This window comes from Peromyscus californicus, unplaced genomic scaffold (assembly GCF_007827085.1).
Source record: "Peromyscus californicus insignis strain IS unplaced genomic scaffold, ASM782708v3 Scaffold_8__1_contigs__length_139910024, whole genome shotgun sequence".
In the NCBI taxonomy this organism is placed as follows: Eukaryota; Metazoa; Chordata; class Mammalia; order Rodentia; family Cricetidae; genus Peromyscus; species Peromyscus californicus.
In genome coordinates, this window is record NW_026294606.1 from 126,479,511 (window position 1) to 126,501,023 (window position 21,513).

Genomic DNA, 21,513 nt, shown 5'->3' on the forward strand with positions numbered 1-21,513 from the left:
ATCCCTTCCCATGAGAGGCCTGGGGCAGGTCAGCACCACTAAGAATGTGTGTGTGAGAGGGGTGCCTCTGAAAATACAGTTAAGTGGTGGGGTCTGGTGAGGCAGGTAAGGCTGTCCCTCTACCCCGACAATAGGGAGACAAGAAGGAGAAGTGGGTCCCCAAAACTCTCTCAGGACAGAATAGGTAGCTCCGGTGTCCAGAAGGAAGAAGATGGGGCACCCAGATATTATTATCACTACCCTGGGTTCCCTGTGTGAGATGGGAGTGGTGGGGCAGGACCTGGGCAGCGTCAGTTGTCGCTGAAGGCCAAGCCTAGGAAGTCAGCCAGAGGGTGATCTTCATCTGGCATTCCCATGCCGCTAGGTGCATTAGGACAGTCAGCTGACCAGTGGCCCTTTTGGCAGCATTTTGGGCAAGGCCCTATCAGTCCCCTGCCCATGGGGCTGTGGCACAAGCCTGGGTCCAATGACCATCTTTCCTGCACTTGAAACAGGGACCCAGTGGCTTTTGGGGAGCTGGTCAGACAGCATGTGCCAGCATTTGGCAGCTCCTTTTTTGGGCTTTTTCACCTCTGGTACATTTTAAATGCCACTGCTAACACTTCTGCCTGTGGAGTCAGAGGGCCTCTCTCCAAGTGTTTAAGTTTCACCCTTATGTCAGGGAAGCTCTGTGAGACAAAGTGGGTCATAAGGAGCTGCCTTCCCTCTGGGCTTTCAGGATCTAGGCTAGTATATTAGTGAGCTGTTCTAAGAAATGAGATGCATTTTTGTTCTTATCTTGAATTATAATTTTTAGCTTTTCATAGTTTACTGGTTTTAGAGCAGTCTTATGGAGGCCTGCCAGGAGGCAGGTAATAAACCTATCCCTGGCTAGAGACCCACCCTGGGTGTTATAATCCCAATGTGGGTCCTGATCAGGAACTGCCTCAGCCCCTGGAGGGTATACAGGGTTAGTTTGGTGAACCTCATATGCATGTGTTCTAGCCTGCTCCCAAATCCACCTGAGCTCCTTAGGAAGTAGGTTTTTAGCAAGTATCATATATACATCATGAAAGGTGAGACTATAAGATTGGGTAATATATTAAAATTGTTTAATAAAGGAAGCAGAATTGGAGGTATAAGAACCCAGTTTCTTTTCTATCTGAGAGAGTTCTGCAAGAGAGAATGGGACATGGACCTTAACCAGTCCATCCACTCTGGCCATCTCTTACAAAGGGAGAATGGTTGGGGTCAGACCCTTTAGCAGTCCAAGAGCGGGTAGTAGTAGGTGTGAAGGTTGGAGCCAGAGCTGGAACAGCAGCTGTTGAAGAGGAGGAGGAAGCCAGAGGAGGAGCCAAAGGGACAGGTGCCCTGGGAGCAGGAGTGGGAGTGGAAAGTCAGAGAGGCAGAGGTTCGTTTGCAGGATCCAGAGTTAGAGGCTCCAGAGTCAGAGAGTCGTCCGGTTCAGGCATAGCTAAGAGCATATGGGCAGGAGAGAAGAAATCGAGAAGAGAAGGTTTAGAGCTTAGACAGAAAAAAGCTATAATATAAGGCAACTCCTTCCATTTGCCTGTTTGCTGGCAGAAGTTAGATAATTCCCGTAATATATCGTGGTCTAAGGAACTGCTGGGTGGCCATTTTTTTGTTGTTTTCTAAGGCATATTTGGGCCATCTCTTAGTACAAAGACAGAAAAGCTTAGGAATCTTTAAGGAAGGCTTTAGATTGAGAGGTTTTAGAGCTTCCAGAAGGCATCCTAGGGGAGAGGTGGGACTGATGGGATTGGACGCCTCATTTCCCATGTCTGCAGCAGAGAGGAAAGAAATAAAAAAACAAACGTGATCTCAAGCCAAGGCCCCAGGTGTCCCTAAGGCCAAGGATAGATCTGTAAACAGTTACAGGCCACCAGGCATCTCATCAGACTGCTTTGTCAAGCCAGAAAAATGTGTCAGCCTTACACAGCCTGAAGACGCACCCAAGGATGGGGTTCTGACCGGGAGAATTATATCTCAAACTGCAGACATGGGAGATGGCTAGAAATTTTAACCTGCAATAGGGACTGACCATAGCCAGTTAAGACCATGGTCAGGGATACCCTCAGTCTCAGGTACTTCAGAGGAATGCTGGATACTCGACAGTCATTCCCACGGGTCCAGGAAACTACGCTGGCTGAAAAGTGGGGGGCTTACCAATCAAAGTAGCTGGTGGTGGTGTTTGCAGGATCCGGCAGCCAGGCAAATAGACAGTGGGCTGTCGTGGATGGAGCAGACTCCCCAGGTACAGGTTCCCAGGCACAAAGCACCAAGAGGGCCTGTTGTGCATGGCACCAATGATGGTTTTTAGCGGCACTCTTTTTTTTCTTTTTTTTTTCTTTTTATTTATTTTGCAATACAATTCAGTTCTACATATCAGCCACGGATTCCCTTGTTCTCCCCCCTCCCGTCCCCCTCACCTTCCCCCCAACCCGCCCCCCATTCCCATCTCCTCCAGGGCAAAGCCTTCCCCACAGACTGAGGTCAACCTGGTAGACTCAGTCCAGGTAGGTCTAGTCCCCTCCTCCCAGGCTGAGCCAAACAATCCTGCATAGGCCCCAGGTTCCAAAAAGCCAACTCATGCAATGAGCACAAGATCTGGTCCCACTGCCTGGCTGCCTCCCAAACAGATCAAGCCAATCAACTGTCTCACCCATTCAGAGGGCCTGATCCAGTGGGGACCTCTCAGCCATTGGTTCATAGTTCATGTGTTTCCATTCATTTGGCTATTTGTCCCTGTGCTTTATCCAACCTTGGTCTCAACAATTCTCACTCATATAAACCCTCCTCATTCTCGCTAATTGGACTCCCAGAGATCCACCCGGGGCCTAGTCATGGATCTCTGCATCCAGATCCCTCAGTAGTTGGATGAGGTTTCTAGCACAACAATTAGGGTGTTTGGCCATCCCATCACCAGAGTAGGTCAGTTCGGGCTGTCTCTCGACCATTACCGGCAGTCTGTTGTGTGGGTATCTTTGTGGATTTCTGTGGGTCTCTCTAGCACTTTGCTTCTTCCTATTCTCATGTGGTCTTCATTTACCATGGTCTCCTATTCCTTGTTCTCCCTCTCTGTTGTTGATCCAGCTGGGATCTCCCGCTCCCCCAAGCTCTCTTTCCCTCGACCCTCGCCTTTCATTACCCCCACTCATGTCCAGGCTGTTCATGTAGATCTCATTCCATTTCTCTGTCATTGGGCGATCCCTGTGTCTTTCTTGGGGTCCTGTTTTCCAGGTAGCCTCCCTGGTGATGTGAGTAGCAGACAAGTCATCCTTGTTTCATGTCTAGTATCCTGCTATGAGTGAGTACATACCATGTTTGTTTTTCTGAGTCTGGGTTACCTCACTCAGGATGATTTTTTCTAGATCCATCCATTTGTCTGCAAACCTCATGATGTCATTGTTTTTCTCTGCTGAGTAGTATTCCATTGTGTATATGTACCACATTTTGTTTATCCATTCTTCAGTTGAAGGGCATCTAGGTTGTTTCCATGTTCTGGCTATTACAAACAATGCTGATATGAACATAGCTGAACAAGTTCTCTTATGGTGTGGTTGAGCATTCCTTGGGTATATGCCCAAGAGTGGTATAGCTGGATCTTGGGGGAGATTGATTCCCAATTTTCTAAGAAAGCGCCATATTGATTTCCAAAGTGGTTGTACAAGCTTGCATTCCCACCAGCAGTGGAGGAGAGTTCCCCTAGCACCACATCCTCTCCATTTAGCGGCACTCTTACCCTGCGAGGAAAAGTCACGAAACATGACAGAACCCACTAGCAAGAGTTTTATTAAGGAAGGGAGAAGGGATAGCTGTGTTCAGGCCTGTGAAAGGATGCGTGAGGGAAGGGGGAAGGGAGACATGGGGCCTGCCCTTTTTTTTTTTCTGTTTTTTAAGACAGGGTCCTCTCTGTGTAGCTTTGGAGCCTTTCCTGGAACTCACTCTGTAGCCCAGGCAGGCCTCGAACTCACAGAGATCCGCCTGCCTCTGCCTCCTGAGTGCTGGGTTTAAAAGCGTGTGCCAACACCACCCGGGGCCTGCCTTTTAAGGATCATCTTATGCATACACACAAAGGCCCATGTGGCTACTCCACGTGGGTACTCCATGCATGTGCATAGATCATGTGGTCACGCCGTGCACAATTTATGTGACCACGCAGAGTGTGGGTTACATAGCATGTATGACCCAGAAATGGCTATGTGGAAATGACTAAGTGGCATGTGTGATCATGGGGGCATGGCTGGAATTCCTATCACTGAGACCACACCATTTGCAGCAAGACAGTGAGGTTTTAATAAAATCTCTGAGTCCGAGAATGAAAGGAGAGAGAGTTGAAAAATGAACTCCACCAAAGAGAGGGTTCCTCTAAGCTCCAAGAGGGAGCTGAGAGATGAGAACAGTGTAGCCATGAGAAACAGGGTTCACAATAGGAACTTTGCCTGCGGGAAGACTCATAGAGGCCACAAGGGTGTAGAGAAGCTGAGGGACTTCGGCTCCTCAGGGGAGGCAAGGATGCTCCCAGGAAAGAGCTGACCATGAAGAGAGCAGAGAAGGTAAGTGTTGTGGTGACAAGAATTTCAATCCAGGGGATCCCCAGGCACACTGAGAGGCGTGTCAGAGAGAAATGTCCCAACACAGAGCAGAGGTGTCCCTTTCCACGTGAGAGGGGCCGAGTAGGGCGAGAGGAGCTTCCTGGCACACTGGTGAGGCTTTTGTAGTAATAGTAGACAAAGCAGGCAGCTCCGGGGTAACACCCAGTAGAAGAGGAGAGATGAGCGGTTAGAGCGGGTAGAGGATAAACAGCTGGGGAGGTGCATTGGCAGAGGCCTCTGGGAAAAGGGAGGGTTCTGATAGAGGGAGATGATGTGTAAGGGGTGCTTACATGGTGGGGCCCTGGGGGCGTAGGAGGCTTCTTAGTAGAGAGATGAGGATTTAGAAGGCTCCAGGAGCCAGAGAGAGGCCACTTACTGAGCAGGTGAGGAAAGGCGGATGGTTAGAGCAAGTAGAAGGAAGAAGCTATGAAGAGGAGGACTAGAATTTGGAGTCAAATCTGGTGGATGGCAGAAGCTGGCAGAAACAAATGATCCTACATACCTCGGGAGAGTCTGGTCAGCAGCTTGGTCTGGAGAGGCCAAGTCCCATGGAAGGGATCTCATTTATGCCATTCCTGTGGTTTAGGCACTAGAAGAATGAAAATGAGGCTTGACCATTGCTAGGAATGGTTGAGGAAAAGGGTTTTAATGTAGATATGAGGAAGAGAACAGCCAGAGGCACCTGGAAGGGTCCAGACTGAACTGGACTGTTGTGGGGGGGGGTGTGGGTGGCAGGGGAGAGAGGAAAGGAGGGGGAAGTGGATCAAGAGAGGAGCTGTGCATATAATTATTTTTGTTGCTACTCATAACTGTAATTTTGCTACTGTTATGAATTGTAATATAAATATCTGATATTCAGATGGTCTTAGTCAATGTTAGATTCAAAATTAAGCCCCACCTGCCCAAGGACCAGGTAACTTCCTGAGATTCTAGGAATTGTAGTTCTTGGAAACTGACAACAAAGCCTCATGGGAAAGTATGGTGACCTGTGGGTTTTGCCCATATTAAGCTCTACCAACAGTGTCTTAGGACCAACCTGGAAAGTTTCCAGTTGATGATGATCCTTGCCATATTCCATCTTGGTCAGTATTTAGTATTTTTAATAAAAGCTTGCTTAAATTAAAAGAGAGAGAGAGAGAGAGAGAGAGAGAGACAGAGAGAGAGAGAGAGAGAGAGAGAGAGAGAGAGAGAGAGAGAGAGAGAGAGAGAGAGAGGAGCTGTGCACCAAGAGGCCAAGAGCAAACCAAGAGAGCCAAGAGGAGAACCAGGAGCAAGGAACGGAGCCAAGAGAGCTTCAGTCAAAATGGCTGAGTTATATAAGGAAGGGAAGCTGGGAGAAGCAAAGCCCAGCCCCTGGGAGGAGGAGGTTTAGGGTAGGGGTGAGGTGAGAGGTGCTGGGAGGGGCCACAGGCACAGAGTGAGGCTTCTCCTGGGTTTCTTTGAGATCTAACATTAACAACTAAAAGTGACTCAATGTATCAATAGCACAGAAGTAAAGTACACCTGTGCAAGGTTGGGAAGCTCTTGAATCCATTGTGGGACACCCCTCAAAGCTATTTTATCAGAGGAGTAAAAGAGTTGAATGTTTACAACCACAGCTCTTACTAGTTTTTTTGTTTGTTTGTTTGTTTTTGGTTTTTTGGTTTTTTTTTTTTTTTTTTGGTTTTTTGAGACAGGGTTTCTCTGTGAAGCTTTGGAGCCTTTCCTAGATCTCACTCAGTAGCCCAGGCTGGCCTCAAACTCACAGAGATCTGCCTGTCTCTGCTCTTACTAGTTCTTATTTGTGGGTTGTTCTTAAGTGTGGGGCCTGAGTTAATTTCCTGATATTTCTAGGTAGTGAAAAGAAGCTTCAGTTGGAAAGATGTCAAGCAAAGAAATGCATGTGCTGTGTACCGGCCAGGGAAGGTGTGCATTACAGGATTGTGTAACTGTGTCACTTCTGACACAGAGTAGCCTCTTTTCTCTCTCTGACTAGATTTTCTTAGCTTTTCCTTAAGCCTTATCTGGTTTCATTCTTGTTGCTGTGATAAAACTCAGATGGACACAATTTAGGGGAGGACAGAGTTTCAGATTACTGCCAACACTGAGAGAAGTCAGGGAAGGAGCTCAAGGCAGAAACCGTAGAGGAATGCTGCTTCATACACCTACGCTTAGCTAGCTTTCTTTTCTAGCCTGGGGAATGGTACTGTCCATAGTGGGCGGGGTCCTCCTACATCAATTTAACAATCAAGACAGTCCCTACAGGCCAATCTGATCTGGGGGGTCACTCAATTGAGATTCCCTTTTCAGGTGACTCTGGGCTGTGTCAAGCTGACAGCTAAAGCTAACTAATACAGGGGCCAATATCATGTTTGGCTTCTTATCTTATTCTTACTGTCCTGTACCATATGTTCCTGCACTTTGTGTCCGCTGTACCAGGCTAGGGAAGCTTGACGTCTTAAAGTCAGTCAGTTAGATTATCTTTCTCCCTGCCTTAGCCTGAGCATAGTAAAGCCAATATTTCATTGGCTTGAAGGACAATAATATCTATTAGAGCCTGGCTGTCCCAGAGAAATAGAAAGCTATTTTTAAATAAATACACATACTTGGCATGGTGGTGCACACCTTTAATCCCAACACTCAGGAGACATAGGCAGGCAGATCTCTGTGAGTTCAAGGATAGCCTGGTCCACATAGTGAGTTACAGGATGGCCAAGGCTAACTAGAGAGACACAGTCTCAAAAAACAAAGACAACAACAAAAATAACCACATACTTGATAAATGGACACATTGTATTAGACTCCATTTTACAGTTACTTAGAGATAAGGGAAGGGTTGCATGTTATAGATTGTTGAGAACATCCTCTCCCCATCCACCTCCTTCACGTGAACATGTGGAGCCATATGCAATGAAGAAGTACTAGAAGTAGAGCATGTGATACACTGAGCTTGTGACACACTCATGGTCCTTTCTCTCCTCTGCAGACTCAGTGGTTTGTCCCCATTTCTAGGGGAAACAGATGCAGAGACCATGAATTTTATTGTGAACTGTAGCTGGGATTTCGATGCTGATACCTTCAAAGGACTGTCAGAGGAAGCCAAGGACTTTGTTTCCCGGTTGCTGGTCAAAGAGAAGAGGTATTTTTAGTTGCTGGTCACTTGGTGGCCATTATAATGGACCCTGATCTGCGTGCTGAGCTGGGATGCTGAATTCTTTCTTCTTGGGGGATTTCTTAGTCCATTACTTGGTGGGACATTAAAAGGGACAGCAGCAGGACAAAGGGAATTACTCTAAAAACAACTAGGCAAGACAGAGTCTTAGACAGAGGTATATATTACAAGTGAGTCCTATTTCCAAGTTACTACTTACAATAAGCTAATGTTGAAAAGAAAGTTGAGATATTATAGTCTAGCTCTTTCTCTGTCCCACCAGCCAGCTCCATAATAATGGCACTAGAGACTTACTATTAATTACAAATGCTCGGCCTTAGCTTAGGCTTGTCCTACTAGCTCTTTTAAGTTAATTTAACCTGCTTCTAGTCATCTATATTTTGCCTTGGGGCTTTTTACCTTTTTTTCATTCTGTGTATCCTACTATCTTGCTTCCTCTATGTCTGTCTGGTTGGTACCTGGCATATCCCCCATATCTTTTTTTCTTTCTGTTTCCCTCTGTCTCTCTCAGGCCTAGATTCCTCCTCCTACTTACTCTCTTTGCCTAGAAGTCCCACTTATACCTCCTGCCTAGCTATTGGCCATTTAGCTTTTTATTAGACCAATCAGGTGCCTTAGGCAGGCAAGGTAAACAAATACACACATCTTTACATAGTTAAACAAATATTCTGTAAACAAATGTAACACATCTTTACATAATTAAACTAATATTCTATAACATAAACAAATGCAACACATATTTATGTAATTAAACTAATATTCCACAACATAAACAAATGCAACACATCTTTACATAGTTAAACTAATATTTCACAACAATATATGAAGATGTCATCCTTCAGAATATAAGTCTGAGTACTTCATTTCTTGGCCACAAAGGCCTTTTTAGATTTCAGCAGTACCTTAGGGTGACTACTGTTGTGATGAAACACCATGACCAAAAACAAATTTGGGTAAGAAAGGGTTTATTTCACTCACAGTTCCATGTAACAGTTTGTTATCCAAAGCAGTGAGGGTAGAACACTCAAGCAGGGCAGGAACCTGGAGGCCAGAGCTGATGCCGAGACCATGGAGGAGTGCTACTTATTGGCTTGCTCCTCATGACTTGCTCAGTCTGTTTTCTTATAGAACTCAGGACCACCAACCAAGGGATGACATCACCCACAATGGGCTAGGCCCTCCTCCATTAATCACTAATCAACAAAATGCTCTACAGGTTTGCCTACAGCCCCATCTTATGAAGGCATTTTCTCAGTTGAGGATCCTCCTCCTCTCAGATGACCTTTGCTTGTGTCAAGTTGACTTAAAATTAGCGAGCACAAACAGCTCAACCAAGGTCATAGATTGAGCCATTGAGTTTTTTGATACTCAGACATAAAATAATTGAAAAAAACCAATGACAACAAAAGTACACTCCCAGGAGAAAGGTCCAAGAGTCCAGTCTTTAGGAAAGCTCACTGCTCTCTGATCTTCAGAGTTTCCTGCTGTAAAAACTTTCTAGGTGAAAACCCCAAACCTATAATGCAGATGAGCTGGCTGATGCTTTAAAGACTCTGCCAGGAGAAATGGGTTTTGTTCAAGCATCACATTCTCCTAAAAGCAATCCAAGCAGGCTTTCCTTTGCTCTGCCTTAGCTTCCCAGCCCTCGGGAGGTGGTGTGAGTCAGCTGGATGAAAGCTTACCAGGATGTCAGGACACTTCCCCTGACAGCTTCCTGGCTCTTGTAAGGAGGGGTGTGTTGGGCGCATGGTGTGAATCTGCCTGAGTGATGAACCTGTTCCATTGACTCAGACCTCCTATCCAACAGAACAGACTTTTGGACAACTCTAAAAGGTTAGTGCATTTCAAAGTTTCTACTGTGTTTGACTCCACAGCTGCAGGATGAGCGCCACACAGTGTCTGAAACATGAGTGGTTAAACCATCTGCCCGCCAAAGCCTCGGGATCCAATGTTCGTCTCAGATCCCAACTGTTGCTGCAGAAATATATGGCCCAGAGTAAATGGAAGGTATTTTGTCTTCTGTCCTTTGAAAGAATTACAGCCAAGTTTTAACTAATACATGGATTCTAAGTATAAGGATTATTTAAAGGGAAAACTTTTCTCTCCTGTCATAGATGCTAGCTGGATTAAAAGATGCCACAGGGCTGGGCCTGATGGTGCACGCCTTTAATCTCAACAGTCTGAGAGGCAGAGCAAGAGGCAGGCAGATCACTGAGTTCAAGGCTAGCGTAGTCTATATATCAAGTTCCAGGACAGCCAGGGTTACATAGTGAGACCAGATTCCAAGACAAACAAAAAAACAAATGAAAATGCTACAGATTAGAAATCACTGGTGCCAGGTGGTGATGGACACCCGCCTTTAATCCCAGCACTTGGGAGGCAGAGGCAGGCAGATCTCTGTGAGTTCAAGGCCAGCCTGGTCTCCAAAGCGAGTTACAGGAAAGGCGCAAAGCTACACAGAGAAACCCTGTCTCAAAAAACCAAAAAAAAAAAAAAAAAAAAGAAAAGAAAAGAAATCACTGGTATAAAAGTGATGTTAGCCCTTAGTTATCTGAATTCTTGAAGTACCAGGATGAAATTAAGTGCATATTCTCAGCAGTGATAGTAGGGAGGATCCTGGCTTAGCTGTGTGCAGCTTGAGGCTTGATCCTATCACATTTCAGAAATGTGAGATGGGAAAGCCGTATTTTAAGTGTTATTCACCACAGATCTGTTTGTTACCATTGACACAGAACCTATCTTAACAGCAGTTGTTTTCCAGGGAACTAGCTTCCCAAAGTGGTGTTGTTGACTTAGATCCCCATGGGGAAAAACAACAGGATTTTGTGCTGGGCTCGGCATGTCTGAGGCTCTTAGTTCAAATCTCAGCATCTAACAAACAAACAAACAAACAAACAACAAGAAGCCCCCACAAAACTCCCTCCCCCAACTTAGAAATAGACAATGAAAGCAGAATCCCTTTCCCTGGAGTCAGACCTTAAGCATAAATATGCACACAGCCATGTGTAAAATGTTTGTTTTACACTACTCCAACAGTGTAGGACAGCCTATTTTCTGTTCTGTGCCATTTGCTTAAAAAAAAAAAAAAAGCTGCACAGGTTGGATTTGATGGCCTGTTGGTGATTTAGGAGTCACAATTTTGAAAACGTGTTCCAGAGAGCTCTATTTTCTGCTTGAAAGGACAGAATAATTTTCTTCTCAATCATGGCCCAGAATGTGACTGTTGACTATTCTGAAAACCTGGCCTCCTTTAGAGTACCAATTTTATTTGTTTTTCCTTTTGCTGAAAATAGATTTTTTTTCTTTCACATAATATATTCTGATTATGGTTTCCCCTCCCTCTTCTCCTCCCAGTCCCTCCCCACCTCCCCTCCCTTCTGGATCCACTCCCTTTCTGTCTCTCGTTAGAAACAAACAGGCTTCTAAGGGATAATAATATAATGTAATATAAGATAAGATAAGATAAGATAAGATAAGACAAAACAAGGACTAACACATTGAAATTGGACAAAACAAACAGAAGGAAAAGAGCCCAAGAGACGGCACAAGAGTCAGAGACTCACTTACTACTGGAGTACCAGTTTTGAATATGCCTACAAGTCTAGACTTGTCTAAGTTTTTTCATCATTTCCTCTTAAGCACTCAATCTAAAGATACATCTTTCTTCTTTTATTCCCCTCCCTCCTTTACTTCAAGAAACATTTCCACGTGGTGACTGCAGTCAACAGGTTAAGGAAATTTCCAACGTGTCCCTAATCTTCAACTCTGCTGCTCCATTGGGCCCAGGAATTTTTGAGGCAACATGAGGTGGTAATATGAAGAGATTATTCAAGATTTTATGTAGTCTGGCCTTTTGCTATTATTGATTCTTCTTGGTTTGCAAAGAATGATGAAAGAAAGAGAGAAAAAGAAAAGAAGAAAAAAAGAAAAGGAAAAGGAAGAAAGCAAGGGAGGAAAAAAGATTGCTGCTGCCTTTCTTGTGGATGAAAAGTGTTTTTTTTTTTAAGCCTTAGGAACATTTTTCTGCCTTGTAAGATCAACAGATCCGATACACTGTTACCTCCCCAGTACCCTTACTTTTAGTAATAAGGGAAGGCATGCTCACGATGGGCAAGGGAAGTCCTACTTGGCTTTTGTAAAATTAGAATTCCAAACTTGTCATGATTAAAGAACTCAGTAGGGAGGGAAGTATGGATCTGGAAAGGGTTAGGAGCAAGAGCGGGGAATGAATATGATCAGAACATATTGTATAAAATTCTCAAAGAATTAATAAAATATATTTTAAAAGGGGAATCAGTAGATTTGAGCTGCTTACAACTGGTCAGAAAAGCTCCTTTCTGCAGTGGGTAGCAATTAGTGCAAAGACTTAGAGCTGGTCAAGTGCAGAGTAAGTGACTGGGAGGCTCAGCTCTGGGTGAGTCATCTTATTTACCTCCCACCATCCAAGGCTCAGGGAGAGCCCCAGAAGAGAGGGCAGAAAGAGTCTAAGAGTTGGAGAGGAGGGTGAGTGAGTGCTAGGAAATGCTGTTTTCTAGACATGACATGGCCTTTACAGGCATCCAACTCACAGCATTCGTAGCTACAAGATCAAGTCGGTCAAAATTCAAGCATGGATGGAAGGGAACTCCTGAGGCTCACCCCTATTGGTGGAGCTATTGGCCATCAGTAGCTGATGAGGTAGGGAGAATCATTCTCCTTCAGCCTCTAGTAGTAGTTGTTCATGCCCCAGTGGATACTACATACCCATGTGCATATGGGCGGTACTAGTTAGACTTGGGATATTACTAATAGCAAAAAATAAATGAAAAGAGGCCGTGAAGCTAGGAGGGAGATGGGGTGGGAGGACATTAGGGATAATTAGAGGCAGGCAGATGGATGTGATCAATATGCATTGTACTACTGTATGGAGTGTTCAAAGAATAAACAATATAATTTTAAAAAGAACCCAGTAGATCCTTTTGCAAAGAAAGGCATGTCAATGTTTCTCCCAGTGCAAAGACCTCCAGTGCCAAGAATTCCTAGAATTATGACTGACTTAGGGCCAACAATCTCATACTGCTCCACTCTGCTCTCAGGATATCTGAGAAGAACCCTCAAATGTTTTATCATCTCTTTTAAGAATCAACATTGGCTAGGTGGTGGTGGTACACACCTTTAATCCCAGCATTTGGAGCAGGGCGGGGCAGAGGCCAGAGGATCTCTGGGTTCAAGGCCAGCCTGGTCTACAGAGTGAGTTCCAGGACAGAGAAACCTTGTCTCAAGAAAACAAAAGGAAAGGAAAAAAAATCAGCCAGGTATAGTGACTACACCTGTAATCTCAACCTCAAAAGTCTGAGGCAGGAGGATTTCAAGTTTGAGGCCAGCTGAGCTACATGCTGAGACACTGAGAAAAAATCCTTCCAATTAAATAGAAAACAAAAAACAAGAACCAACATCAACCTACATTTCTTTAGTATTATTTGAAATTTTATAGCCTATCAGCCTTCATGACCAAATTTGATTATTTTGAATGTACTTTTAAAACTTGATATGCAACCCCAGCTTCTCTTCTAATTCTTACCCACACTGACATCTTCTTTCTTGGTTATGAATTTCTAGTCTCATAAGTCTGGACACTGGTGTACACTGTATGGAAGAAAAAGATGACTGTAATGTCTAGCTTTCTGATGGAAACTCAGAAATGACCCATCACAGAGCAGTGAAGGGAAATTGCTTTCCTCTAGCCTGTGCATAGTTTAAAGAGATGTTTCTAGATGCTGATCTATGAAGCCACTGTGGTATGCGCTGCCTTTTGTCCACAGAGAAGACTGTTCTCAATGTGGTGAACAACTAACACACCGCAAACTTCTCATGTGTATTTGAATATTTTGCCAACTTTTGAAGTGATTTAAAACTAAATCATTCTAATTTCCTTGTTTCTTATTTATTTGTAATATCTCTAATACTTTGTGTGTGTCAGTGTGTATTCACACATGTGTGCATGTTCCCATGGGGCCAGAGGTCAGTGTTGAGTGTCTTCCTCAATTGTTCTATGCTTCCTACTTTGGCTAGATCAGCTAGCCAGCAAGCCCCTGGGGTGCTCCTGTCTCTGATGCTTAGTACTGGATTACAGGCTTTGACATGGGTGCTGGGGGTTAAGTTCAGGTCCTAATGCTTGTATGGCAAACAGTTTATCCCCTGAGCCATCTCTCCAGCCTCCAGATCCCTTTACATCCAGCACTTCCAGTCACTGTAGTGACTTTTAGATTTTAGTTAGATGTGCATCAGTTTCACAGCTTTCTTATACCCACCCCCAACACTCTCTCTCTCTCTCTCTCTCTCTCTCTCTCTCTCTCTCTCTCTCTCTCTCTCAAGACTTTCTTGCAGAGAGCCTGAGTACAGACAAGGACTCATTCTGCTGCTGTAGTTCTCAAATTGCAACATTTCTCAGCAATGCTAGCCCTTGTCAAGATGCTGAGGTTTCCAGAACCATCATGTAAAAGTCTGCTCCAAAATGACCACAAATGAACATCTGAAGCAAGGTTGTGGGCGCCATCTTAGAGAGACAGTCAGTGATCTGTCAGAGTGTCAGTTATCTTCCTGGGGAAGGATGTAAGGGCAGTCTCCAGAGCCTGGAAAGGACTAGAACTGATCTTCTGAGCTCCATCTAGGAGCTTGGTCCTTACCCTCCTGAGACTTAGGACCCTTGGTGGATGCTGAGTCTTCCTGGAAACACACACAGGCTGTTGCACTGATCTGGAGAAGCTTGTCCAAATGCAAAACAAGCCATGCACACAGTTTGAATGTTCTCATCACTCCTCTAAAAGATCCATTTAAATTAACTTCAGTAATTTAACCAAGTTGTTAGAGTCTGACAAGGTGCCAAATATTTGTATTGTTTCTGTTCGTATTAAAGCTCCAAAATCTCGTGTATAATTTAGACTTATAAACACATGCCAATTCAGATGCTATGCTTTTATTAGATAGACTCTGTACTTGGAGTTCATAAACTATACTGTAGAGAATGTATGCATATAGTCAAATACTTTGGAACATACTTAAAACTTTTCATAATAATCAAGTGAGGTGTCCATTTTTACACTTAATTAAAATTAGAAAATTAGTTTAGGGGCTGGAGAGATGGCTCAGTGGCTAAGAGCACTATCTGTTCTTCCAGAGTACCCAGGTTCAGTTCCCAGCACCCACATGGAAGTTCACAACTATCTGTAACTCTAGTTCCAGGGGATCCAACACCCTCACACAGACATAAATCCTGGCAAAATATCAGTGCACAAGAAATAAAAATACATTTAGAAAAAGAAAATTAGTCACTGGATTAGCTGCATTTAATATTTACTAAGCCTGTTTTAATGGCTTTTGTATTGGGCTGGGCAGGTCTAGAGAGAATCTTGCATCTCTTTTATTTCTGCATTTCTTTCCCTATGTCTTTGTCTAAGAAACAATTTTTCTCAAAAGCCTCTGTTACCGAACACCCTCGTATTTTAGTTGTAGGAAGTGGAGAAATCAAGGGGCTCCTGAGCTCTAACTGGCTGGAATTCCTAATGCTGGAAGGGGCTCTATAAGCTGCCAAACTGTCACCAACGTCTTGCTTAGCTATGGAATCTACCTGTCAGGCTAGCACCATGCCAGGTAAGATGTGCCCAGTGACCTTGTAGTGATACAACTCTTGAAGGTACAACCAAGTTTTTCAATAGGATTAAAGCCCCCTTCACAGGAGGCACCACATTCTTCCTCTTGTAAAACAGGGCAAAATCCTGTGTCTTGGAAAGACTTGGGTCCCAGTGAGAAGTCTGTTGTTTGGTTAGATGGAAATGATGGTCCCTATTAGATTGCCCTCTAAACATTTGTGCTCATACCCATGTACCGTTGCTGCTTTCAGCCTTGAGAAGTTCTTGTTACAGTTGGTGTCTACCTGGTCAAAGCACTAGGAGCAAGTGGCTGTTATGGTGGTCTTCATTATTGATTTGGCACAGCATCCCAATGTCAGAGAAAAACATAATCATACATGCATATCAAACCCTCAAGGTTCAGGAAACCCTGCAGAAGAGCAGGAAAATGTAAAAACTGGAAGAAAAGGTGGAGTGGGGTATAGTTATTTTCTCTTGGACTTATGTGGTCATTGATGTCTTGAAGCAAAGGTGTTAAGAAGGTGACCTATGGGAAACCTTGGCCCACAGTCATAGCAGCAAAGGAAACAGCATAAGTGACATCTAGATCTAGGAAGTGGTAATCCACTTTTTGGCTTCTCATGGGCCATGTTGAGTAAAGGATTATTTTGGACCACATATTAAACACAGAAACACCAATAAAAGCTGGTGAGAAAAAGTTCGTGTATAATTTTATGATATCTGCCTCCACAGATAAGCAAACGTTTCCTCATGTAATAGTCATAATTATATGGTGCTCCATTTAGATTCTAAATTTTAGAGAGTCTTTTTAATTGCTGAGCAGGTCCCAAGTTTGAGATCAATTAGTAAAACGACTACACCTAAGTAACACAACTTCATCAATTTTTATTTTTTTGCTATAAAAGTGAAAAAAGAATAATAAAACTAGTGGGATATTGATGTCGAATTTGCAGGATGAACTCACCGGTGCTTGTAGCTGCGGCTGCTTAGCCTGTATTTTGGTTTTAATTTTACTCTTGCTGAATTTCATTCTTCAAAGTAGTTGCTCACAGATATGAGTGCCATCAGAAAGTAATGACATGAATAAGTCGTGTTGTGAACCAAAGGATATTTGTCCCTGGAAAGACAGGATTCTATAGTGTAGTAAAGAAGCTGGGCATGGTGGCACACACCTTTAGTCCCAGCAGTGGGAGACAGAGGCAGGCGGATCTCTGTGAGTTCAAAGTCAGCCTGGTCTACAGAGCGAGTTCCAGGACAGCCAGGGCTACGTAGAGAGACCCTGTCTCAAAAACAATAATGGCAATAAACAAACAAAAATCTCAAACCAAACAAAGTCTAATAAGGAGACATGATCCACTTTTTCTCTATGTTGAATGGCAGGTCACCAGGACGTTTTTTTTTTTTAATTGAAAATAGATTTTTTTCAAACAATATATTCTGATCATAGTTTCCCTCCTTCATCTTCTCCCAGATCCTCCCTACCTCCCCACCCACCCCACTCCACACATTCTTTCTCTTTTCAAAAACAAACAGGCAAATAAAATATACAAACCAGAATAGAAATAACAAGTAACAAAGAAGGAACACAAGAAACACACACACACACACACACACACACACACACACACACACACACACACACACACACACAGAGAGAGAGAGAGAGAGAGAGAGAGAGAGAGAGAGAGAGAGAGAGGATCCATGAAAACAAACTTCAGAAACCATATTATATAAGCAAAAGACTAGTAAGTTTTAAAGTAAAAGGCCCAGACAAAGTATTACAAAATAGAAACAAAACTCCAAAAATACCAATGAGTTCATTCTGTGTTGGCCACCTAGTGCTGGGCATGGGCCTGCCCTTAAATGTGATTCGTATACCCAGTGAGACACCATCAGAGAAAACTAAGTTTCCCTTTGTAAGCAGTTGTCATTTGGAGATAGCTTCTTGGTTAGGGATGGGTGCTCATGTCTCCTTCCTTTCTAAGTGCTCGGACCTTAGCCAGCTTGGACCGGTGCAGGCCCTGTGCATGTTGCCACAGATTCTGTGAGTTCATATGTGCGTCAGTCCTGTTTCGTCTAAAAGGCCTTGGTGTCCTCCATCCTTACTGGCTCTCACAATCTTTCCTCATAGCTCCCTGACCCCTGAGGGGAGGGGTTTGATGGAGACATCTCATATAGGACTTAGTGTTCCAACCTCTCTCTCTCTCTCTCTCTCTCTCTCTCTCTCTCTCTCTCTCTCTCTCTCTCTCTCTCTCTCTCTCACTCTCTCACTCTCTCACTCTCTCACTCTCTCCACAGTGTCCAGTTGTGGATCTCTGTATTTGTCCCCATCTACTGCAAGAGGAAGCTTTTCTGATGATGGTTGAGTAAGACATTGGTCTATGAGTATAGCAGGATGTAGTTAGGAGTCATTTTGTTCCTCTGTTTCTTTAGCAGAACAATAGTATTTGGTTTTCCCCTAGACCCATGGCCTGTCTACTCTCAGGTTCTTGGCCACCCGGGCAGTGTCAGGCATGGGCTGCATCTCAAGGAGTGGACTTAAATCCAGTCAGATAGTGGTTTCTACAATGTGTGTGCCACTATCACACCAGCATATCATGTAGCAGGTCACCATTGTAGATCCAAGTGTTTGTAGCTGGGTTGGTGTTTACTTTTCTCCTCTGGTACAGAGCAGAGTACCTTCTAGTACCGTGAAAACTAGTCAGTAGGGAGTACCAGAAATCCTGAAATCATGTTTCAAATTATTTCATAACTGAATAATAACATAAAAATTAAGTCTTTTCAACATTTGGCCTCAGTTTAGCCATTTTACTCCTGAGAGTAAACATCATCATCATAGTCAGCATCAACACTTTGAGGCATTCCTGGGACCTCAGATGATCTAATCCCTCTGCCCCGATGAAACTGTGTCTTGATAATGATTTGCACAGTTAGCTGTTTTGATAATATTACCTAAGTATTCTTGATAGCTATGCAGTGGTGTTTAATAAACTTGAGTTTAGGCTGGAAATTACATTGCTTTCTAATTTTACAAGTACCTTTCTTTTACCTACCATTACCAGGGCACTGTTTTAGTTGTACCAGACATGTTGACAACGTAAGGAAAAAAAAATATTAGCAGAAATTAATCAAGAGATGGCAAACTGAGGGCCACAGTTTTACAAAATAGAGCTACTATAGATTATTTGCTACTTAAACATAATCTTGATTGTCTACAATTTCCTGGTATGCGTTGCTTTAATGTGCTAGATTTTTCTCATACTATTGATAGTCAAATTAATGATCTGTGTAATTCTCTTATGTTTGCCTATATTAATTAGAGTAGCAATACAGGCAAGGCATTCAACCTTGGCCTCTATAACAGCCACTATTTTTCTTTAAAAAATTAGAAAGGAGGGGATGTTGGGAACACAAAGGTCCTTACTTCCATGGATAGTACTAGGAAAGCCAGGAACATTAAATACACAGGGTTGTCTTTTTAAGGGAAAAGATGTATAACCTGTTTTCTGCCTAGAAGGCTGGGAATGGAGATAGCAAATAGCTTAGGTGACCCTTGTATTACCTGTAGGGCCAGGGACTCTCCCAGGCTCCCGCAAGCAGGACCAGAGATAATTAATAGTCTAAGTAACCTCTGTGTTATCTGTATGGCCAGGGTCTCCTTCATGCTCCCACAACCAGGACTGAGGTGGCTAACAGTCTAGAGGACCTTTGTGCTATCTGTATGACCGAGACCACACCAGATCCTCCCCTAGGATAACACATGTAGCCTATCTATAGAATCCATCTTCATGGAAGAAGTCTTGCACTTTGAGGAGAGTTTCAGTATAATTATGACTCCTTGTGCACATAGGATTGTGTTATACCAAGAAACATTTTTCCAAATTTTACTATACTTAAATATGTCTAAAATAAACTGCCCTGGGTCAGACTCTAGAAGTTTGAACCAACACTGGCTAACTATGTCCTGTTGAACCAGATTTCCTTTTTGCCTCATGCGGATTGTTACTCTGCTGGCTGTGGCATTTGCAGAGACCCCCTATAATAATAGCCCATAGTTGAGTAACTGAACTTTTAAAAAAATTTTGGATTTTACTTTTGATTTTAAAAGAGATTTTGTATGCTTTATAAACTGGAGTTTTAAAGTGCTTGAATTTATAAAGATACTTTTAAGTTTGTAACATGTTTATATTATGATATGTATTAATATGAGATCTTGGGAATAAACAACAAAAAGGAAAGGTTATTGTTAAATAGTGTATTGGTGTGTCAAGCTGACAAGGGGTCAATTGTTATGGCTAGTTTTATGTCAACATGACACAAGCTAAAGTCATCTGTGAGGAGGGGACCTCAATTGAGAAACTGCTTCCATAAGATTGCGCTGTAGGCAACCTTGTCGGGCATTTTAATTAGTGATTGATGTGGAAGGGCCCTATCCACCGTGAACTGGGCCACCCCAGGGCTGGTGGTCCTGGGTTCTATAAGAAAGCAGGCTGAGCAATCCATAGGGAGCAAGACAGTAAGCAGAACTCTTCCATAGCCTCTGCATCAACTCCTGCCCTGTTTTGAGTCCCTGCCCTGACTGTCTTCAATGATGAACTGTGATATGGAAGTGTAAGCCAAATAAACCCTTTTCTCCCACCTTGCTTTTGGTCATAGTGTTTCATCACAGCAATAGTAACCCTAAGATAGTGCTCTACCACAGACTACAATTTGAGTTGAAATTCAAAATTTGTTGTTGTGGTTGTTGAGAGGATATTTTCTCCGTTCTGCTAGTATGTCTTGGACACAATCCTTGATAGGCACTGAGTTTGGCAGTATGCTTTTGCATATAATACCTTTTGAAATTAGTCTTCGAAAAAGTTCACACATTCTCTACAAACTAAACAGAGTGCCTACTATTTTCATTAACAATAAATGGAGCTGGGAAGATGGTTTAGTTGCTGTGGAATAATTCTTCTCTACACTGTGTGAATATATGTCACTATGATTGGTTTAATAAACAAGTTGACTGGCCAATAGCTGAACAGGATAGAGTTAGGTGGGAAAGCCAAACTAAGAATGATGAGATAAGGAAGGGCAGAGTCAGAGGAGTCGCCAGCCAGTCAGAGAACAAGTTGGACACACAAAATAAGATAGAGGCAAAAGCCACAAGCCTCAGGGCAACATGTCAATGAATAGAAATAGGTTACGTTGTAAGAGCTAGTTAGTAACAAGCTTGAGCTATTGGCCAAGCATTTATAATTTATATTAGGTCTCTGAGTCAGTTATTTGGGAAGCAGCTGCCAGTTATGTGGGAGTAGGAGGTCTGGACAGGAAACTTCTGCCTACACTTAGTAAAGTGCTTGCAGGGAAAGCTTGAGAACCTGAGTTGAGATCCCCAGCACCCACCCAAGAATTGAAGAATGGTGGTGCTACCTCTGTAACTACAGGGTTGGGGGTGAAGGTGGATGAAATAGGAAGATCCTTGGAACTCATTGGCTAGTCTAGTCATATCCCAGAGCTATAGGTAGTACACAATCAACCATTTTTATTTATTTATTTATTTATTTATTTATTTATTTATTTATTTATTTATTTATTTATTTAGCTTTTTCAAGACAGGGTTTCTCTGTGTAGCTTTGTGCCTTGCCTGGAACTCACTTTGGAGACCAGGTTGGCCTCGAACTCACAGAGATCCGCCTGCCTCTGCCTCCCAAGTGCTGGGATTAAAGGTGTGCGCCACCACCACCCAGCTAACCATTTTTAATTTTAGTTAAAATCATCCATGACATGATTCTCCTAGCAGCTTCTTAACATCTACAAAGCCCACACAATCTCTCCAGAATCATCATCAGCCCTGTATCACCCTGCTTGTAGGTGCCTCTCCTCCCACCCTACCTCCATTCCCTGGGGACTTCACCAAACCTTGGTGTGGACCCAGCTTCCTTCCTTCCTATGGACCCTCTCAGCCCTCCCGTCTAATCCATTCCCGTCCTTTATGTCAGCCCACAACACCTAAAACACTTTGTACCTGGAACTCCCAGTGGCCACATCTGACAGGGACACAGGTGGGTGAGTCACACTGTCCTTCCTATTCTCCATTATGATCTCTCTATTCTCACCTTCAGCCCAGCATAGTATAGATTCTGTTGTGTGGTTG

General features: G+C 43.5%; 1 protein-coding gene across 1 annotated transcript in view; it reads left to right on the forward strand.

Moving 5' to 3' along the window:
• Positions 1-14,719, forward strand: part of Mylk3 (myosin light chain kinase 3) — a 48,365-nt gene extending 33,646 nt beyond the window's left edge. The window contains exons 11-13 of the mRNA XM_052728104.1: positions 7,561-7,713; positions 9,621-9,753; positions 11,443-14,719. Coding sequence (XP_052584064.1) covers positions 7,561-7,713; positions 9,621-9,753; positions 11,443-11,502 — 346 coding nt within the window. The 3' untranslated portion in view covers positions 11,503-14,719. The remainder of the gene's footprint in view (positions 1-7,560; positions 7,714-9,620; positions 9,754-11,442) is intronic.
• Positions 14,720-21,513: the final 6,794 nt, after the last annotated feature.